Below are 21,698 nucleotides of genomic sequence, written 5' to 3'. Positions count from 1 at the left end.
AATTAAGCCACATCTTTTTATAGCTTAAAACCATTATACAGGCAGTGTTGTCTAATTGGCACGTGTACCACATCTTTTTATAGCTTAGTACTAATATACAGGCAGTGTTGTCTAATTGGCAAGTAAACCACATCTTTTTATAGCTTAGTACCAACATATAGGTAAAATGATCTGTTAACGTAACATGTCTGAAATTACCAGTAATAGATTCAAATGACATGTGACAATAATCTTCATACTATATATTCCATATGTAATGAATATATAAGAATAAAACAATTTTCAATACAACACCTATCAATATATGTTAACTCCCAACTACTATGGTTTCGTTGTTTTTCATTTGTTACTGTTTTTAATGGATTTGGGAATAACACCTAACTTCCAATTTAAGTATTCAATGACGGACAGAAGTACTAAAGGTTTGTTTGCAGACTTGATCCAATCGGTAATCCTCGGGTGACTCTGCTACTCTCCTTCGTTTGATGAGGTACGGAATCGGCCGAGTTGTGACGATTGAGACTTGATCCAATCGGTAATCCTCGGGTGACTCCTCTACTCTCCTTCGTTTGATGAGGTACGGATTTGGCCGAGTTGTAACGATTGAGACTTGATCATAACCACAACATCTAATATTCACAATAATGCAGGGGTTCCTCAATCCACGAAAATAAAACACACCCAATATAATCATACAACTTTCTTTCTGTTTTTTCCTTCATTTTGGTGACACTGCTGTTTTCCTAGTCAACAGTTGTTCCTTTAAAGTCTGTCGTCTTTCAATTCCAGCATAATGAGAGGAAAATAAGAGAAAATTATTAACAAGTACTGGTATCAGAAGAGCAAAAAGACACACCCCAGTGATTGCACATATTGAAGCAATGACCCTGCCTTGGATAGTTGTCGGGTAGATATCTCCATACCCAACTGTCGTGAGAGTGATAATAGCCCACCACGCTGCGTCAGGGATAGTTGAAAAGGCAGAATCTTGCGAGTGGTAAGCGAGAGACGAAAACAGTAAAACAGCTGTACACAAACCTAGCAGCATGACTAATAGATCTCCAATACTAGCCCGTAGCGCGTACATCAATATTCGAAATCCAGTGATGTGCCGTACCAACCTGAACAATCGACAGACTCGGAATATCTGCAGTGAATGCACGGCATCGTGTACAGAATCTTTATATTGTTCTTTAGGATTCACTTGATTAACAATGAGCGTGGTATACATTACAACCAGGGCCAAAACGTCTATGAAGTTTAAAATCGTAATAAATTCTCTCCATGGCAAAGGGAACACTATAAGTTTACAAATAAGTTCAGTTGTAAAGTACGCCAATGTTATCATTTTGAGATACCATAGAGCACCAATCTCAACGTAGACATGACCTGGAAGCGATATTCCTGTGCCGTTCAATGTTTCATACAGCCAGTAATCATCGTACAGTTCCTCTTCTTCCTCTGTAAAGTAATCATACCACTCGTCTTTTGTTAATTTCCTTCTGAATAGCGGATGTGTACTGCTCACCAGTAGAAATAAAGACAGTATAACAATTGCATTGCTGGCGTATAGATATACCTAAAATTAAAATCATAGAAAACCTGTTCATTATCACATAATCTCTAACATAGTTTTTTTGAGCTTTTTTAACAGAAGATTTGTTTCTATTTTTTTTTTTAACTTACATTTTTCATATTTAATTTAATTTAACTAAATATTTGAAATATCATAGTATTGGCACTTTGTTAGAATCCTTAACAATTTTATCGAAAAGACTTTCTCTCTGTAGACTTGCATTTGCGTTTGGAAACCACTTTAAAAAATTGATACACACTAAAGTCTTACAGTTATCATATAGAATTCTGCAAGTCATAGACTCTTCTACATACTGGTTCGCATTGGAAAATATGGAGAGGACATAAACATTTTCTAAAACTCTTCTGTGCAAACAAAGGTCACGATGCCTTCAATTAATGAGATATTCCAGATCACACCCTCATTTTAATAAATCTGTACATATCACCAATCAAGCAGCGCCTGCATTTGAAAAATATACTTTCAAGATATGGAAATGCTTGCATTTCTGATCTTAATGCACTTCATACAGCCTTCTTGTTTACAAGGAGGTGTTAAAACTAAAAGTTTCAAGTAATTAAGTTAAGGTCATTGCTTTTTTAGACGTTTGTTTATAAGAAGGATTGCATTTTTAAAATTAAAATGTACAGGACTGAACTTCAAAGCGTGCGAAATGGGATTCCTCCAAAAAGAAAGAAACAAAGAAAAAAGGGGGGTGGAGGATGGTGGACCTTGGTTGATAAATCACAATAAGATGCATGTATACATCATGATAGTTGCAAATAATAATAATCAGAACAAATACAATAGGTCTTTCCACAGAAAAGAGGAAAGACCTGATTATCTCACTCCTTTTGTTAGTTATACTGTTCAAATCAATTTCTTCTATTTCGTTTCTGTAATGATGTGAAATAATAATAAACTAGTACATGGTTAACGGGTAGTTATTTACTGTCCATGTAGTATTGGTAATTGTGTTGTTCTATACTTTTATATCACTGTGGATTCATTAATATTCGTTGGATACTAATTTTCGTTCGTTTCGTGAGAACAGGTGAACCACGAATTCAAATGTTCAACGAATAAGATATTTGCAAAAGGCATTATATACAGAGATTGGCAAAACCACAAAATTAGATATCCACGAATATGCAAATTTTCAGCAATCCACGAAAATTGATATCCACGAAAATAAATAAATCCACATTAATACAATGTAATTCATTTGATACGAACGACTTCCGAATAACCCATTTGATACGAACAACTTCCGAATAACTCATTTTATCTACACGCTAGAGTATGAGCCTTCTCTCTAACAAAATCAAAATGCTTTTCAATATCCAATGAAATGTGATAGTCAAAATATTGAAATACTCTTTCATGTCAGGCCTTCGTTTATCCGACAGTAATACTTATCTCTTGCATTTTCACAGCAATTAAACATCACAAATTTGTTACTATTTTTGTCATTTTTTTAGCACTATAAGAGTTTATTGATATTTTGGTAACATACGTCTGACTGGTTACGTTTTCAAATTCGCCAGTTTTGAACTTCTTATTGAACAATAAAATTATTATAAAATGAAGACGTTGTATAAACTCCATATATAAAACTATTATAATAAAATCTGCAATAGTAGGTGTCGATATGTATAAACTTTGTATTTGCTTACAAATATAAATTTATATAATCGAATACCTTGATTATGCATTTGTAATAATAGGTTACAAATTGAGCTTACTATGCATCTGAAATTTAATTTGTAAAAGATGTTTACATATCGTTACATTATTCGTAGCAGTTTTAAGGCATATATTTTAACATATTAATTTAATCGCTGACCACGGATTGGCCCACGAATTTGTATTTGATTACCTTTTCTAACAATAGTTTGTCGATTGCGATTGCCAGAAAATTGGTAGGAGGGGGTTATCAGAAACGCGCTTTACTCATAAAAGCATTATTTATGTAGATCTGCTCAGTGTGAGCCAAAGCTCCGTGTTGAAGTATATACTTTGACATATACTGGTTTACTTTTACAAATTATGACTTAGATGGATAGTTGTCATATTGACATTTACCTCGTTTTCTTACATCTTTAAATATATCGCCATGATCTGCAAATGTAAAGGAAGACAAACAACATCTTTCTAAGAGTCCACAGGTGGCACGTCTCAAGCTAAGGCAAATCTATCCACATACCGTAAATTTGCATTGTAAGAAAAAAAAAACACCATTTATCCTGTTCTGCCTATATTGTAATCTTATTTTTTTTTCATCTGTCTAATCCTGAATGTTCATGAAATACTCGGCAATGGACTTTCAGTAATCAAGAATCAATTGTAGATTTCATCTTCTTGCCTCAAATATACATTTTTATAAAAAATAATTAAAAGTAATTGTCATAACATATTTTACCTTGGCTGACATAGATGAAGTAGGATATTCCATTACAGACCACGCTCTCGCTTGAATAGACCTCCATCCGTGTCCTGTGGTCAACGTTGCTACTGTTTCAAACATAGTATTTCTTTTACATTCCCCTTCTTCTAAAACTTTCAAAATGTTTAAGTTATCAAAATAGGAAACATACTTTGTGAAACAACATGTTTCTAATGCAGTTTCTGGTAACCCCCAAAAATCAAGTTCTTCAGAGAATTTCTGCGGACATATGTCTATCGGCATATGTAGTTTTCCTCCTTTAAAATAATCAAATATGTTGTTGGTAGACGTTGTGTGTCTATTGAATTTAAAGTCCATACAATTAGAGTCATCCTTAATTGTGGTGCCGATATGGTCAGCAGCATTAGAGTTACTTTCACGAATTCTTCCTAAAAGTTGATCTGACAATTCGTGTCTTACACCTCTATTTGAAATGTAGCGTATTTTCTCCATTTTGTTCCTACAACTGCCTATGTTACGATATCACGCATACATATTGAAACAGTAAATTATCCAGCTAAAAGTGTTTGATACTTATCTAGTTAATTGTAGTTATGATTTCACACTGTACTGAGATATATATAGTGTATTATGAAATAATCCTATAATTAATATACAAAAATGTTCATCAATTACTGTCATTACAATATTAATAGTCATCAGTTAGCAAGTAATAAGACTATTATAACTCCCATCTCCACGAAGCAAACATAAGTATACTAATATTATCACATGTACAATGAAAAATGTACTTGCAGTAAAAATCGTCAGTTTATGAGTTTGAATAGTTGATAATCTAACCGGATGTTCCGACTGAGAACAATGCTAAATATGATCAGAAATATTGATAAATCTGAAATAATCATGTTCGTTTAGAACTCTAAACACTTTATTTTTGTTTTATGAATTATTAACACTTGATATTTATTGACTTTTGAAAAAATGATATTCACTGAAGCCGACGGCCGAAATGAATATCAGTTTTTCAAAAGTCAATAAAACCCCATATTTACCAAAACAAAAGACAGTAATTGTTTTATTCCACAGTCCACAAAATTTACTTTCAAATATTATATTGCTATACAATAAAAGGGTTATTGCACAAAAATTGCAATGTATAATGATAATAAAATTATAAAAATAAAAAAAATAATAATAATAATTATAGTGATTTTAATATAGGGTACTTGTACAAATATTGGGGAATATTGTCCCTCGTAGAACATGTATTGCACTCGCAAGCTCGTGCAATATAACATTCTACTCTGGAAAATATTCACCAATATTTATGCAATAACCCTATATTATTATTCTTATTATTATTATTATTATTATTATTATTATTATTATTATTATTATTATTATTATTATTATTTTAAAATCATTATTATTATTTTAAAATCATTATTATTATGTTTTATGATCATATTTTTTACAAAAATATTTGTTACATATTATATTACTGTTATTATCGATTCGTTTATTTAATTTAGCCATTCGATAACGGCATTTCCGTTTTACATTTTTATCGTGGTTTGTTATTTTTGTTATTTAATATTCTATATTATCCACTATAACAATCATACTGTTTTGATCTACACAATTTGCATGCATTCTTTTCGTAATAAACGTGAAAATAAAGCATATACTCCCCATTTAGAAATATAAGCTAACAGCTTGTTCCTAGATCCTATTAATTATTTCACTCGTATTATTATGTAAATGCCTATTTGTGTACATTACTTTACCTGAATTTAATTGATAAAATATGTGTACACTAATCACTTTCAAACACTTAAAATTTGTCCATGTTCCCATTTACCTGTACTTGTGTATTTAGTATATAACTATTGAACTCAAGAAATAATGAACGTAAATATCTAAATAATCATAACACTTCGACATCTTTAATTTCAAACATCATGTTTATTGAACTTGTCGCAATATCAACCATTATCAAAACGTATCTTCTCCATCAGAAATTATTCTTCCGATTTGTTAATTTTACAACAACTAAAACACTACGTTTTGTTTACCAAATAATATTACATAATTATTAGGAGAAGTGCGCTATCTAGAACCATGATCATTACCTAAAGTAACAATTGATTAAAGTCATCATTATGATTATACAAATTGTTAAAAATCATTTACATCATAATGATCTGTACGATTCCAAATGCGACTATAAAAATCTTTAAATAAGATTAGTATCGTTAATAGCAGGTCTTTTAGTTTGATTTAGCACCAATATTAGCATTACTATCTGTTGATATTCAAATAGGTTAAATTAAAGCTTTTGTGGTACTTTTTTTTTCAAAAATACATTACTACATGTATATATATATGGCGGACTATAAAGTGCGATGGTCTACGCTAAAGTACGATGGTGTATCACGCTTAAGTGCGATAATTGTTTGCTTGCAAAAGTACGATGGAATATCACGCTAAATTGCGATGGACAAAAAGGGTAATGTTAAAGGGCTTAAAACTTTAAAGAACACGGATGTTAATAAATAGTCTTTTTGCAAAAGCTGGTTTCTTAGGTTTTATAACATATGTGATAGGCTTTATAATGTACAGGTACGCTTAAGTGAATGCTTCTGAATGTAAAAGACTGGCCCCGTGATAATTGTTAAAATGGTTATTTAGGTGTGACAAAAATCTATATATCCTGTGTGTCATTTTTTCGAAATTCGTCCGTATCAAATATTTTTATAATTAGCGTAGCTTGCAGTTCACATGTAGTCTATCCCTTATGTGAAGATCTGCCCTTATTTATGATTTACGCATGAAAACATGTACCTTTGTTTTTACCGACTTTAATTTTTAATAAAATCGACAATATTTTAACGGAAAGCGCAAAATAAACTGCAACATAAACAATGATTTGAATGTATCCGTTATCTTGTAATAGAAACAAGATAAAAGAAACTAAAGACTATACTTTTGTATCTGTATAGTACGATAGTCGAGTGCAGGACACAAGTACTTCTTTCAGCACCCGGGAAAAAAAACACACATTTGCTTTAGCCGACAAAGCACGGTTAGGTTTGAATTAAGTAAGTCATCGTCATTTGGTTTAAAGGTGTTTATCAAATATTCTACATTTGTTTTTCTCCATGTAATTTATTTTTTTGTATAAACGACTGTTGACGTCATAGTCCATAGCACGTTTGTTACGTCTATTCTTTAGCAGACCATCGCACTTTAGTGTGTGTTGGCATCTCACTTCAGCGAAGATCATCGCACTTTAGCGTGACCATCGTACGTAAGCGTCCACATCGCACTTTAGAGTCCTACATATATATATAGTTATTTGGTATTTAATGGTTGCAGCATTTTTTTTTTAAATTATTTGTTTCAGTCAAAAATAAATGATTAAATTCAAAAGTAACGAAATCTAGAATGTCTAATTTTGTTCAGTGTAGCAAGTAAACTCGGGAAAACTTATTTAAGTCTTCAGTCCAAATAAATTCAACAAAGAATCTGCAACTTATTGTTTACATTAAACTATGATTTACTTAGATGTATTTGGAAAATTCGTTTGAATTATTTGGTCAACAATTCTCTTTGACTTCATACTTTATTTGGCCTTTTAAACTTAAAGTTTATCCTGGTTTCGAAATAAATGTTTTAATTAACCATTTGAATAGTTAAAGTCCATTTAGGCAGAGTGATGCTTTTAAAACTCTTGTAAGTTGACACAAAACCAGAAAGATCAGTTTCCATTTCTCCAAATACGAAGAACTGTCCCTGATTTGATATGGGTAATGCTATCTAAGTTTTTTTACAACTGAATCTTATTTAAAGCTATTTGCGCTCTACTGGTAGGGGTACATCTCATCTTCAGTGTCTTAAATCTTAAAATGAATGCCTCTTTGTCTCCAGATAATTTTGGACCGGGCAGTATAATGGCTATAACGTCAGACTGGCTCTGAACATTCTCGTATGTTTTGGACCGGGCAGGAAAATGGCTATGACGTCAGACTACCTCTGAACATTCTCGTATAATTTGGACCGGACAGGATAATGGCTATAACGTCAGACTGGCTCTGAACATTATTGCATGTTTTGGACCGGGCAGGATAATGGCTATAACGTCAGACTGGCTCTGAACATTCTCTTATGTTTTGGACCGGGCAGGATAATGGCTATGACGTCAGACTGGCTCTGAACATTCTCGTATGTTTTAGACCGGGCAGGGTAATGGCTTTAACGTCAGACTGGCTCTGAATATTCTCGTATGTTTTAAACAGGGCAGAATAATGGCTATAACATCAGACTGGCTCTGAACATTCTCGTATGTTTTGGACCGGGCAGGATAATGGCTGTAACGTCAGACTGGCTCTGAACATTCTCGTATGTATTGGACCGGGCAGGATAATGGCTATAACGTCAGACCGGCTATGAACATTCTCGTCTGTTTTATAGTTCTGATTTTGCTCAGAATATCCTTCAACTGATCAACTACTTTGGTAACTTCCCCAAGTGGAGTCTATAGCTTTGATTTTGAAGTTGTATAATTATCACTTAATATTTAACAAGATTAAAATTGTCATTTATTTAAGTTAGTTCATCCTTAACATTATCAAACGTAGAAAGTTCTTGGAACATTTGTTGTATTTGGTTCTTTTGGAATTTTAACATTAAAAACAAACAACCTGGTTTATGACATAACGATAAAGAAAAAAACATGTATGACCGATAGCATCGAACGACCCTCAGCCATTGATACGAACAGGCACAATTGAAAAAGGCGGATAAAACCATATTTGTGAGCACAAAATCATGACCTTGTGCAATGCCAAAAATTGTATCGACAGGTTGTAGGACCAAATGTTTTTTTTTTTTGGGGGGGGGATCGTAATTTGAGGCGGTGAAACTTCAGTCCCTATTCAGAGTATGTCATTACCGACACATGCTAAATGGTATTATAGTTATGTGATGCTTTAGAAATAATTGTTTTCGGTTTTCATGTATTAAAAATTGACAACAACAAAAGGAAGCGATGTAAATTTATTAGCTATGAGTGGATATCATTCTCCCTTTCGGCATTATTCATCAATATCTGATAACATTGGTTCGAAATCAGATACTTGAGAAGCTAAGTCATCTTGTGTTAAGAAGGTATCTACTGTAGAACCGGTGCTGAGGTGTTGTTCGCTAGCATACACTACACGCCGGTGCAATGAACGTGGATGGACGCAGGTTTCTTCAACAATAGGTCCATCTAAAAATTATAAAATGAGATACGCCTCAATTGAAAATAAAGTAAAGAAGCAGAATGAGACTAAACAGCTATGACTTTCAAACTTAATAACATAAAACAAACTGGAAAAACCTAAAAAGGCATCAAAGAATATTAACAAATTGTTAAGCAAGAGGTAAAACGCAGTGGCGCATATGGTTGTGGATTAGATTAGTTTTATAAAATAGACATAATTTATAACAGTTTGGATCCTGTTGACACTTGAGAAATTTGTATTGGAAGCTGATGATGATTTTTTTTTAATTCCAAGATGTACCAAGTTCATTAAACTTACAACTCACTATTCAGATCTCCTAATAGTAATTTTGTAAGAGTAAACCTGCTAAGGATGCATTTTTTGTTAGGAACATGATATTTGATCGTTACTTTCTTAATTGCCATTGTCAAATTTTTAATTCATATCCATGAAAGCGGGATATAAGTATACACTTCGTCTACATGTATACAATGCAGTGATTTCAATAAAAATTGTTTTACAACAATGTACAAGGATCTTGTACTCATAAAATATTATTGAATGTTACTAGTCTTATTAAAAACCTGTGTAAATGCTTTCTGTTTGTCAGTTTGTATTTACATAATTGTATTTATAATAACATGAATATGTTAATGAATACATCCGTCTACTATCATAACTATGATTTAACATGCGGGAGAATAGCTTTCACTATACTAGTAAAACCTTAACCTTAAAATGATTGAACCCAAACCAACTAACAAATTTTATGATATTAGATCAACGAGGAATTTACACATATCTATGTCTTTAATGAGAAATTTAATACCACAATGTATGATAAAAGAGATGATTTTTCATGTCCTATTGTTAATTATCCATTTTAGATGGTGATGTTCCCTTGTCATCATCTTATGGGTTTTATATCTCAACTGTTTCGATTTGGTATGTAACAATGTATTTGATTTGAACGAAAGAAATCTCTGTATTGCTGCAAAATTATTACACCAGGGTTTTCAATATCACAGACTAATCAAAACATTTACTAAATTTTATTATCGGCAGAAGGACGTCATTCGTAAATAGAAATCAACACGCAGACATCTTATACGTTCAGATATTTCACATCCAATCTTTTGGGAAAATATTCTATAAATACAAAGCACAGAAATGTCGGCACTAACCTCAAAAGCTAACAAAATCTTCAAACAGACTTACTAAGAAGGGATATAGTTACGATACTGTTATCAGGTCATGAAATATGGCATATTTTGGTATTAATATTGATTCACTCAAAGGGTCTTTGCATCGGAAATCAACACATTTATTCTAAAACCAGTTGTTGGCATGATACAGATTATGTTCTTCTCATATATTTTATGATGGTATGATACTTATCACCTTAGGGGAGGGATTGTGCTTGAATTTCATATGATGAAGACAATATATATCGATCAGTTTAATTGAGGTCTGGAGCTGGCATGTCTGTAACTACTAGTAGTCCTTTGTTTAGTTATGTATCATTGACATTTTGCTTAGTTTCTTTTGTTACCTATTCTGACATCGGACTCGGACTTCATTTAAACTGATATTTACTGTGCGTATTGCTTTGTGTATGTTTATTCAACATTGGGTAGAGGTATAGTGGGAGGGTTGAGATTTCACTAAACATGTATAACCCCGCCAAATTGCGCCTGTCCCAAGTCAGAAGCCTCTTGCCTTTGTTAGTCTTGTTTTTTTTGTTTTTTATAATTAAAGTTTCTTTATATGCTTAGGAGTTTAGTATGGCGTCCATTTTTCACTAGCTAGTACACATTTTTGTTGAGGGGCCAAAGTCCGCCTCCGGTTGTGGGATTTTCTGGCTGTATTGAAGATCCATTAGTGGCCATCGGTTGTGTTTTTACTTTTTGGTCGGGTTGTTGTCTCTTTGTCACATTCTCAATTTCCATTCTCTATTTTATAAGTCTAGTGCTTGATAAAACACACTGCGTCACTTGGTTCAAAGAGATACAATCAACCAATTTCTCTCTTTGATATTGATATCTTAAAATGCTCCGAGCGAAATACATAAAAAAAAAGTACCACCATCAAATAGATAAAGGAAGATGTGGTATGAGTGCCCATGAGCAAAATGTCTACTTATAGAATCGTTGTCTTCTACGGAGGCGTATAAATATCCTCTTACGTTGTTAAAATGTGTATAAAGAAGAGTATAGTTTGATTATTGCTTAGTTTCTGGTCGTAAACAAATGACTTGAGATAAATATATGACTTGAGATAAATGTATGACTTGAGATAAATGTACGTATGACTGGTGGAGCTAGTTCCATTCGGAATACAATTTAACTGACAGTTCAATCTTTCTCGTATCAAACAGAAGTATCATTAAGCAAACAGATAACGACTATAGTTCTAATTTGTGTGATCGAATAACATTTTTAAGTAATAAACGGATTGACTGGGATACAAATTTTTGTTCATTATTAACCAATCTACATTTTGTTTTAAAAGAGTAATGTAAACAAAGGTTTGTTAAAGAACAATAGTTAATTAACTATAGAATGCGTCGGCGAAAATGTTGACACTACTATTTACAGAATGTTTTGTCACACACATTTTTAATCATGCCTTTGAAGACTGTAGGAACACATACCACACAGTTAATACGTGATACTTCTTTCAGAACATTTCATTTTAATTAACGTATCAGAATTTTCATAATGTCTGTCTATAAGAGAGGCGAAAGAGGGACATTCAAACCTGTTGGCCATTTTTATGATAATTTTGGCAATTAACAAACCTGCCCGATTGAAGCAGTTCCGGCAGAAGCATGAATGAACATTTCTGGATCTTCTTCCTTCTAACCTTCGTCTTGGCAGAATTGCATTCGGCGAACATGCCGTGCTACATCTGTAACAAGGACTGGAAGCGACTCCCATTTGTCCAAACCCTCTGTAATAATTGATACATTGCTTACTATCTTTAATATAATATTTAGTGTACTTTAAAATACCTATAAACTGTATTGTTTTTGGAAAAAAGAATATGATATGTTATTCAGGTCTCATACAGGGTATACAATGTGACGTTCCCGAGTTCTCGAGTACCGGATGTTTGTTAAACATTCACTATGCAGTGAATATATTTTTCGCATACGTGAGGGATTTTGTCATTAGCTGTGAAAATAATCAAATCGTGTGTGCAATATATTGTATTTACACTGTAAGATGTTAAATATTCGATGTGATAATCACGTGATTTTAAATAGAAAACGTATTATTGACGTATACAGCTTTAATTGTAGATTTACTTTCCAGGGTACTATGAATAACCTGTACATGTATTAATATGATTAATATGCATACATCATTGAATATCGCGATGACAATGAACTGCAGATTTGCAAGTTACGAAATAATTTTTAAATGGTCATGATATACATTTCGTTATAAGTATCTGAATATTTCAATCTTAAAAATGTAAGATGTTCCGTCCGTAAATTAGCCTACTTTTATGTGATGTGTGAATATCTTAATGCGTGGTTTGAAAGTTAAGTTCTTTCAAACCCCGAGACATATACAACATTGATGGATTGGTTCTAGAGAAAATTATATTGAAATCCGAAATTTTATTTTAGTAAATATTTTCTATCAAAAGAAAACATTCATCATTAATCCATTTAAGTATTCCATTTTTACAAAATAGTATTTATCTGAGTTATACATTCATCTATATATCTAAACTGCTGTACATGACCAAACATTAACAAACGTATGCTCGAGTATCGACAATGTCACCATCACCATCGTCTAATAACAGAATCGATCAGCGACAACAACCTCTCTGTTACAATAGTTTAGCATAATTTAGATCAAATATAACGAACTAGAAAAAAAATAAATATGTGCAGCTCGTTTTACAATTTCTGTTTGTGAGTAAACCGTTTCATTTTCATAAAATAAGAACAGCAGCTCTATAGGAGACGTAGGATATGTTAATAGGCTGTTAAATGTGGTTTTGAAATCGATTTACCTTGCTTTTGAAGTATATTTAGTTGACATTCAATATATCTAAAGCTTATAAACCATTTGTTATTCGAGTTGTTTAATACTATACATACCTGAAGACATTTCCGCAAAACTGGCAATGAAATTCCGCTCTTCCCCATTCGTAGTCGGTCGGTACAGCTTCATATCGTATGTTACATCGCACACACTTCGAGACCTGTTTATTGGTATTGAAACCTGAATTATTTGTTTGATTTGTTTGTCTATTCTATTCGTAATTCTATTATACTGGTTTTGTGTACTGTCCTAAATTGCTTTAGGTATTTGGTGTTATTCTGTGGTTAACATATCGAAATGCACTATTATATTATTTATTTATGGATTTATCTGTCCTGAGTATTCTTGCATTTATTTGTACTGTATTCCTGTCATGTAATGATGTCATTTTAGCGGTATATTTAACATTTTTTCTTAAAATGTCATGTACCAAGTCAGGAATATGGCAGTTGTTATCTAATAGTTCGTTTCTATGTATGTTGCATTGTCGTTTGTTTGTTGTTGCACTTCAGTGTTTCTGTTGTTTCGTTGTTTTCCTCTTATAATTGATGTGTTTATCACGGATTTAGTATGTAGCCCGGATTTGTTTTCTCTCAATCGATGTATGACTGTTGAACAGTCGTATACGACTGTTGCATTTATCTAACATTATTCAATTGTTATTTGTTGGCAATAAGTATTCGTAAAAACAATCATATATCTGGTATAAAAATTGGGGATACTGAAAATTTCACAGTTGGCTGATGATACCACTTGTTTTTTGAAAGATGTATTTTCTGCGCAAATTTTATTAGATTCCTTTAACGATTTTGAGAAGTGTTCAGGGTTAAAAGTATTTTTTTCAAAAAACCGAAGCAACATGGATTGGAAGAAATAGATTTAACAAAGAAGGTTCCCTTCCTATTAAATGGACAGATGGTTTTTAAAACCTTAGATTAAAATTAAATGCTTTTGAAGAAATGGTTTGTTCTAATTTAGATACATGCAGAAAAAAAATGGAATCAATAATTAAACTGTGGTGGATCAGAAACCTTTCCTTGATCGGTAAAATTGTAATTCTTAAATCACTTGCAATATCGAAGCTCATTTATGTCATTTCACTTACACATATACCAAAATCTTATGTAATTAAAATACAACGTGATATTAATAGTTTTTTATGGAATAGTAGTACTCCGAAAGTTAAATCGAAAGTTATTCAAAAGTCTCCTAACGAGGGGGGACTGAAAGCCCCAAATTTTGAAGTACAGCTGTTATCCTTTCGTATTATGTTGGTAAAAAGATTTCTGTCAGAACATGACTCCAACTGAAAACATGTTCCCAAAGCATTCTTCTCCCTTTTTGATTTAGAAGATTTATTTATGAGCAGATGTGAATTTGAGTTTTTAAATTTAAAAGCACCTCTTTTTTATATAGAAGTGTTATCTGCATGGAAACGTTTCAAGGGTATTTTTATCCCGTTAAATGCATTTCATGTTAGAAAAGAATTTTTTTGGTTGAATTCGTTTATCAAAGTTGACAGAACGAGTATTTCTTACAGATCTTGGCACATGTAAGGCATAAGGTTCATTAATGATATTGTAGATGAAAAGGACGATTTTTTGTTACTTTTGTAGACATTCTATCTATTTAACTTGTTATACCATGTGACAAGAAAGATTTGTTATTACAACAACACATGTCACATACAATGTAACAGCAACTCATTTGGATTCATTTTTGAGCATGAGAATAAAAAGATGTCCATTAGTAAATTATTTGCGAAAGATGTATATTCTCTTTTTATCGATCGGGGAAGTGTTTGCTCTTTATCACGGCAAAGGTGGGAAGAAAGTTTTAATATAGAAATTAGTGACGAAAAATGGAAAAAATATTTATTCACTAGCTTTTAAATGTACTATAGAAAGCAAACTACAAGCTTTCCATATATACATTTTTATACAGAATAGTCTCACATAATTATCTTCTTGAAAAATATAAACTTTCCTTAACTAATGAATGTGCCAGTTGTAAAGTAATAAAACCTATAGAGCATTCATTTTGTACAGAAATAAAACAATTTTGGAAAGAATTTTTTAATTAGTGGTATTTAGTTTTTGGAGTTAAAATATCTTTGAATAAAAACAGCATCTTTTTTGGTGTATCGAATTCTGATAACTTAGTTATAAATTACTGTACTCTACAGGCAAAGTATTACATTAAGGTAGATATGGTGTCTTCCTCCATCTTGGATTTGGAAATACCAGAAAACAAGGTCTAGATCTTTAATAGAATGGGCAAATTTTTAGAGTAGTAGGTAATTCATGTGTAAGAACTTCCACTTCGATGTAGAAAATGACATGTTTTATCATATTTACGGTTTTATTTTACAAAAAACAGAAAACTTTTGTTTGATCATTTTTTTTCCAATTTTCCCATATAAGGGGAGGCAACTCAAATGCAAGGGCAAATAATTCATATTAAGGTACTTTACACTAGAATGTGTTAGAAATTTACCTATTTTATAATGAAGCAAGAAAACGGGTCCGGTGACCCCATTGTTTCATTTTCTTAACTGAAAGCATACTATTAAAGCCATCTTCTCCAATGTTATCTCAAAATTCTATGGTGTAGATTACGCTTTATTGCAGAAAATTAGGTTTTCCATGCATAACCTATACAAAATTTGTCAATTTTGAACACCGTGTAGCGTCGAAATAATCCCAGTGATCCATTCTTTTTATATTTTTTTTTTAAAAAGACATAATATAAACTACATGTCGACAAATTATTAAAAAATTCTATGGATTATAATTTAGACAGCCCATCTATTAATTATTGCATTAATTATGCAAAGAACACACAATTAGGCAGACTGTTAATATCTTTGCAAGCTTTTCTTAAATTTTTGAAAAGACGTCTGGAGATATTAAAATATGTATATCTTTCTAAAGACAAACACGAGTCATTTGTCGACAGATGGAGTGGGGGGATGTATGGAAGTTATTTAATTAAATTTATTTTTAATATGATTATATATTTAATGTATTGCAAAGTATTCTTAAGATGTAACACTAAGTATTCACATCTTTAACTTGTAAATTTTTACTATGTCTTATTCGCATAACATAAATAGTATAACAATGCCATAATGTCATGAAATTAACTTATATCTTGTAAAAATGTATCCAATGTTGTTTAAATACCAAAAAGATCAATCAAAAACAATAAAAAAAAAATAGTTATTTGTTATATACGTTCCTGTTTTGATTTTATAATGTTTTATACAAGATAAAACTAATACAAAGGTCTACCTATTAGGTGATATAACTGAACAAAAGTTGAGGAGCACGAAGAAACAGATACACACCGTTTTTACCTAAATAATTTAGTATCTTCTTTTTCTTTTTCTTTTTTCACGGTATTAAATCGAACGCACCAACATGTACTGAACTCAATTGTATCAAGCATCTAACGAGATTGTTCAATGGTTGTCACGGCTTGAACACGAACATAATTCGGCAATAAAATACTACACAATATTCACCGATCTTATTAAGTAAATTTTCTATTTTTTTTCAAATCTTGAATGAACGGAAATTTTACCAGCTTCCTGTTAGGAACTTTTCTCCACCAAACGTTGTCACACGTGATGCATGCAAATTGTCTCTCTTGTTTTATAATAGTTCCTTGTCGTATTAAGTCTTTCCATATTTGATGATTTGCTATAACTTGCCACTACAATAATAAAACGTCTATTTAAAAAAGCTGTGGTATTTCGTGAAGAGAAGGCTTAAATATTACAAGAATTTAGTTTTCAGTATGAGTCTGAAACTTATGAGAATATATATTTTTAGATCTGTCTATGTGTTGATTTTAGGATATTTAACTTCTTGCATTTATTTAAATCTCTAGAAAATGCAAGAATCTCTTATGATATATTTTCAAGCTTTCAGATATGAGCCGAACAATCCTGTTAAAAAGGGACAAAATAGCTTAAGTTTATATATCATTCACCATAGTCTTTCTTTCTTTTTAAAAAAACTCAACATAGATACCAGGATTGAAATTTTGTATTTGCTCTAGACGCGCGTTTTGTCTACAAAAGACTCATCAGTGACACTCGAATAAAAAAAGGTTAAATATGAATTTGAAGAGCATTGAGGACCCGAAATTCCTAAAAGTTTTGACAAAAACAACTAAGGTAATCTATTCCTAAGAAAAGCCTTAGTAATTCAAAAATGTCAAGTTTTGTTTACAGTTAATTTATAATTATGATAATATCAATGATAATTCATGACAACACAGAAGTGCTGACTACTGGACTGGTGATACCCTCGGGGAATAAAAACTCCACCAGTAGTGGCATCGATCCAGTGGTTGTAAATAAACTCATCATAGATAATTAATATTGATATGTCACCGTACATAATCATGATAATAATATAGAAAACTTTCGAAAATAAAACTTTTAGTTTTATTCATAAAAAATAAATGTTTTACTTCAGATGAGCATTTGAACTGCACAATTTCAAAAAAAATATATTCAACTAAACGTACCGTTTGATTTTCCGTCCCTATGACATCTCTAACTCTTGCAGGCTCCTCTGAAACACAAGTCTTATTATAAGGTCAGATTTAAGAAAATATTTAAAACATGACGTCTCAGAAAAACGATACTGCAGCAAAACGAATAGTAAATTTAATAATCCAATTTACTTTTTGTTCTTAAAATTCTTTATTTAATCGACCTTGCTGTAAATACAGATTATCTCATTTTGATCAGGTAACAAGCTTTCATTACGCTTCCATCGGCTATCATCCCCGTCCTTTCAACTTTTAGAGTTTTATCTCATTAGATTATTGTAACACGACATGTTGACCTGAATAAACATGAAACACCTGCCTAACATGCAACAACGTATAATTTTGATACAGTTTGTTCTTTTGTTGTGATGTTACACGATTGTCCCAGGTAAGGGAAGGGTTAAGTGATCAACAAACATATTAAACACAGCCACAATTTGTATGTGTCTGTCCAAAGTCAGGTGTCTATGGGTCAGTTGTTTTTGTCGGTTCATGTCTGTTATTTGTATATAGGAAAGGAAGTTGATAGCTTTATTTAGATTATAATTTCACATTTATGACACAAGGAGTTAATTGAATTCAATGCTTCTTGTATTGTTATTAAATCAATGATCGTGTGCAAATTATACATACAAGCGCTCCTTACAACCTGTGTTTCGTTCAACGCTTTAGCAACCAAATGAACTTATAAAACAGATTTATTAGGAATTAAGTAAAATATGAAAAGGCAGAACAATTATTATTTACCATCAAGAACAAAATTAGCAGCAACCTGACAGTCTCCATGGTGATGATTGATTAGTGACTGTGCTTCTTCAAACGTGAATCGTCCTCTGAACAGCTCCTGTAGCCTTTTGATCTATAACGATTGTAATATGAACATTTATGTGGCTGAATTATTATATGCAATGCTCATGGTTTAGGTATAGAAGATTACTCGAGAATATTAATTTGAATATGCTTGAAGGTCACACAATTGGTGAAATCATAAAAATTATAAAAAAAGGATAAAGAAATGAACAAAAAGTATACGTTAAGGAAAAATAAACCAACGACGCACGAAATTTAACGCATCTATATTTAGCATACGTTCATTAACAAAATACGAGCGTTTTATACAAGGTGTCAACCTAATATCTTGAAAATGAATGAACTTAACGTAAACTATTGTTCTCTTTTTTTTAATTTAAATGCATACATGCTTTTAAATGGACATTTGGCTACAGTTCTTGCATTGATGTTAAATTTAAATCATTGCAATAAGTCTCATAGGGTTGAAACTCTTAGATTGTCATCAAAAAAAAATTCCCACGATGACCGTTTTATAGTTGAAGACTGAAGTGTGTTAGATGATTAAAACATTACTCAGTTCGAAACTCTAAAATTTTATTACCGTAAGTCGTAGAATTGATACGTGTAATTTTATAATAAAACACTCAAAGGATCATGATAACCAAAACCGTGTTGTCATTGAACTATAAAACAATCAGATGATTTATGGACAAAAATCAACAACCCGTATTTATCTGTTACTAAAAGGTGTAATCATTAATATACAAGTTATGTGATAGCGAAGGTAACTAAGTCAAGTAGATACAATATAATGATAGTGCATGTAGAATGTTCAAGGGTTTAATGAAAAATGTCAAACAAAATCATTTGTTACCACCGAAAATAACATATATTTGTATAACAACGATAATAGTGTAAAAGATAGAGATTTTGGAACATTGCTGATACATTGAAAGACATGAACCAAACATATTTCATGTTAGCCATATCCTTTTAATATCAACCTTGCTAGAGGAAGATATAGCATTACTTTTAGTCGAATATTCCAGATATTATTGACTGTTAATTAACAAATAAATTATTCAAATGCAACATTTAAATCATGCCAGAATCAAAGCACTGGCTACTAGGCTACTAGGCAGATGACAAACTCTTATTATTCACAAATATTTTCCAGCATTTATGATTGTTAACAAAAAAACATGTAAACAATAAAGAACACAAAAATTTTAATACAAACAAGATCACATTACTTCTAAAATGTTTTCTTGGAGCGGTAAAACTTATTAAATATCACATCGAATGTGATTCGATTTGTCCCTACTGGAGACAACTTAACTTAACTTCAACTTAAAACACGAGGCTTGACTATTGTTTTTAATATTCAAAATGTTAGTGTACGAGTTCGGAGAATATGCCATTGTACAAAATTCGGGAGTCTCACGTGCGAATCATAAAATATCTATGCACTTTATGTCCAATCCGAAATCTAAAGATAACATACTGATCTTCTTTACAGTTGCATGTACATGTAAAATACGACAGGTGTTACCTGTGAAAAGAACGTATTACGTAAAATAATATATATTTTTTTTATCTAGAATGCATAAACATGTGCGAGTTTAATATACTTTATCTCATATCATATTGAAGGATAACAATAAATTTACTAAGTAAACAAACTAACAATACCTCAGGTTCGCTGTCCTCCATTTATATGAACTATAAAATCATATCTGTTCAGATAAAGTTATTTCCTGTTTTGTGTTTACATATCAGTTCAATACTTGTCTGCAGTTATCATCGATTACATATTATTAATTGTTTACAAAACACATTTAATTATTGTGTTTAAGAATCAATTTAACTAAACATACGTGATGACATTTGATAATTTTGGATCAATGCATTTTGCATTTTGTCCCAATTTTCAAATTCTTGTTTAAATAACTCATCAAACTACTGATCTGATGCTTATTTATGTCTTAAGTTATATGTATTTATGGTCTGTATTATAACTTTTTAACAACTGTCCACAACAACATTTACAGTTGAAAACGACACCGACATGTAAAAGATCATTTAAGATGTCATTACAAAAATAGTAATTATCATGTATGAATATCGGTTTAAAAATTGTTTTCCCGTATCTCCGTTATACTACCACAACGATTTTTCTTTTGTCAGTATATCAGTTTTAACAAAGAAATCCTATGTTTTGTTTAACTGAGTATAACGAAAAGGTCGAAGGGTCACATTTAAATTATTTAATTTTTCTACACGACATGCTTCCGTGAGGAAATTAAGTAATAACAATACCAATCTCCCATGTAAATTCAGAACGTTAAGTTCCCTAACAAATGCACAATCAAAAGCTCGTACACATCAACAAGTAAAATGACGGACCTTAAGGAAAATTCACAAAGGACTTAACATGGCAAAATCAAATGTTCAAACACATCAAAACCAAAGGGAAAACAACTGTCCTATTCTTGACTTTGGTACATGTTTTTCGTAATGAGTGGAAAAACAACGAGTAGATATAAAAGGTAAAAATGTCAAAAATAGGATTACGCCAGTCACAATTGTGTTATAATAATCACTTTTAGTATAATTATTGCAACGGTATTTTCTTTTTATTTGTCTTTTATTTCGGTATTTTTGTCAAACTTTTTGCTATAATATTGATAGATATAAAACAAAAAAAGCAAAAAAATATAATACAGCAGGAAAACGGTATCAGTGCATTAATATTCACTGTGTCCGTAATGACAAGAATGATAAGGTTTACATATCATAGTAAAGGTAAGAAATGGGTAATTACATTATACATTATATTTATTGAAAAAGTTAATTGACATTTATTTAACTAAACGTTCATAAAATTACAGGTAGTTCCATATGTAGCAAATAGTGGATTAAAACTGGTATTATAGCTTTATAGCTAGGTAACCCTCTCACTTGTATGACAGTCACATAAAAGTAGTTTCTGTGGAGTTTCATTCAGTAAAGTAGATGTTGTAAGT

General features: G+C 31.5%; 2 protein-coding genes across 2 annotated transcripts; both read right to left on the bottom strand.

The window, feature by feature from the left end:
• Positions 1–232: 232 nt before the first annotated feature.
• LOC143052634 (potassium voltage-gated channel protein Shaw-like) lies at positions 233–5,028 on the bottom strand. The gene is made up of 2 exons (XM_076225700.1): positions 3,999–5,028; positions 233–1,579 (listed from the first exon to the last, which is right to left on the bottom strand). The coding sequence occupies exons 1-2, from the start codon at positions 4,473–4,475 to the stop codon at positions 719–721; spliced, it is 1,338 nt and encodes a 445-aa protein (XP_076081815.1). The 5' UTR covers positions 4,476–5,028; the 3' UTR covers positions 233–718.
• A 3,998-nt stretch (positions 5,029–9,026) lies between these two features.
• LOC143052633 (shiftless antiviral inhibitor of ribosomal frameshifting protein homolog) lies at positions 9,027–20,474 on the bottom strand. The gene is made up of 7 exons (XM_076225699.1): positions 20,365–20,474; positions 18,628–18,739; positions 17,854–17,900; positions 16,900–17,031; positions 13,371–13,474; positions 12,051–12,202; positions 9,027–9,255 (listed from the first exon to the last, which is right to left on the bottom strand). The coding sequence occupies exons 1-7, from the start codon at positions 20,383–20,385 to the stop codon at positions 9,080–9,082; spliced, it is 744 nt and encodes a 247-aa protein (XP_076081814.1). The 5' UTR covers positions 20,386–20,474; the 3' UTR covers positions 9,027–9,079.
• Between the last annotated feature and the right edge of the window lie 1,224 nt (positions 20,475–21,698).

The sequence above is a fragment of the Mytilus galloprovincialis genome, chromosome 11 (genome assembly GCF_965363235.1).
Source record: "Mytilus galloprovincialis chromosome 11, xbMytGall1.hap1.1, whole genome shotgun sequence".
Taxonomy (NCBI): domain Eukaryota; kingdom Metazoa; phylum Mollusca; class Bivalvia; order Mytilida; family Mytilidae; genus Mytilus; species Mytilus galloprovincialis.
The sequence above is the reverse complement of the archived record's forward strand: the minus strand, read 5'-3'. Positions and strand labels throughout refer to the sequence as shown.

Bases quoted from the DNA above. Each gene is read 5' to 3' on its own strand.
- LOC143052634 (XM_076225700.1), bottom strand. From the start codon at position 4,475: ATGGAGAAAATACGCTACATTTCAAATAGAGGTGTAAGACACGAATTG. The intron at 1,580-3,998 runs GTAAAATATGTT...TTTTAATTTTAG, and splicing joins CTTCATCTATGTCAGCCAAG to GTATATCTATACGCCAGCAA.
- LOC143052633 (XM_076225699.1), bottom strand. From the start codon at position 20,385: ATGGAGGACAGCGAACCTGAG. The intron at 17,901-18,627 runs GTAAATAATAAT...CTTGTGTTTCAG, and splicing joins TGCTAATTTTGTTCTTGATG to AGGAGCCTGCAAGAGTTAGA. The intron at 17,032-17,853 runs GTACGTTTAGTT...TTATTATTGTAG, and splicing joins TAGGGACGGAAAATCAAACG to TGGCAAGTTATAGCAAATCA.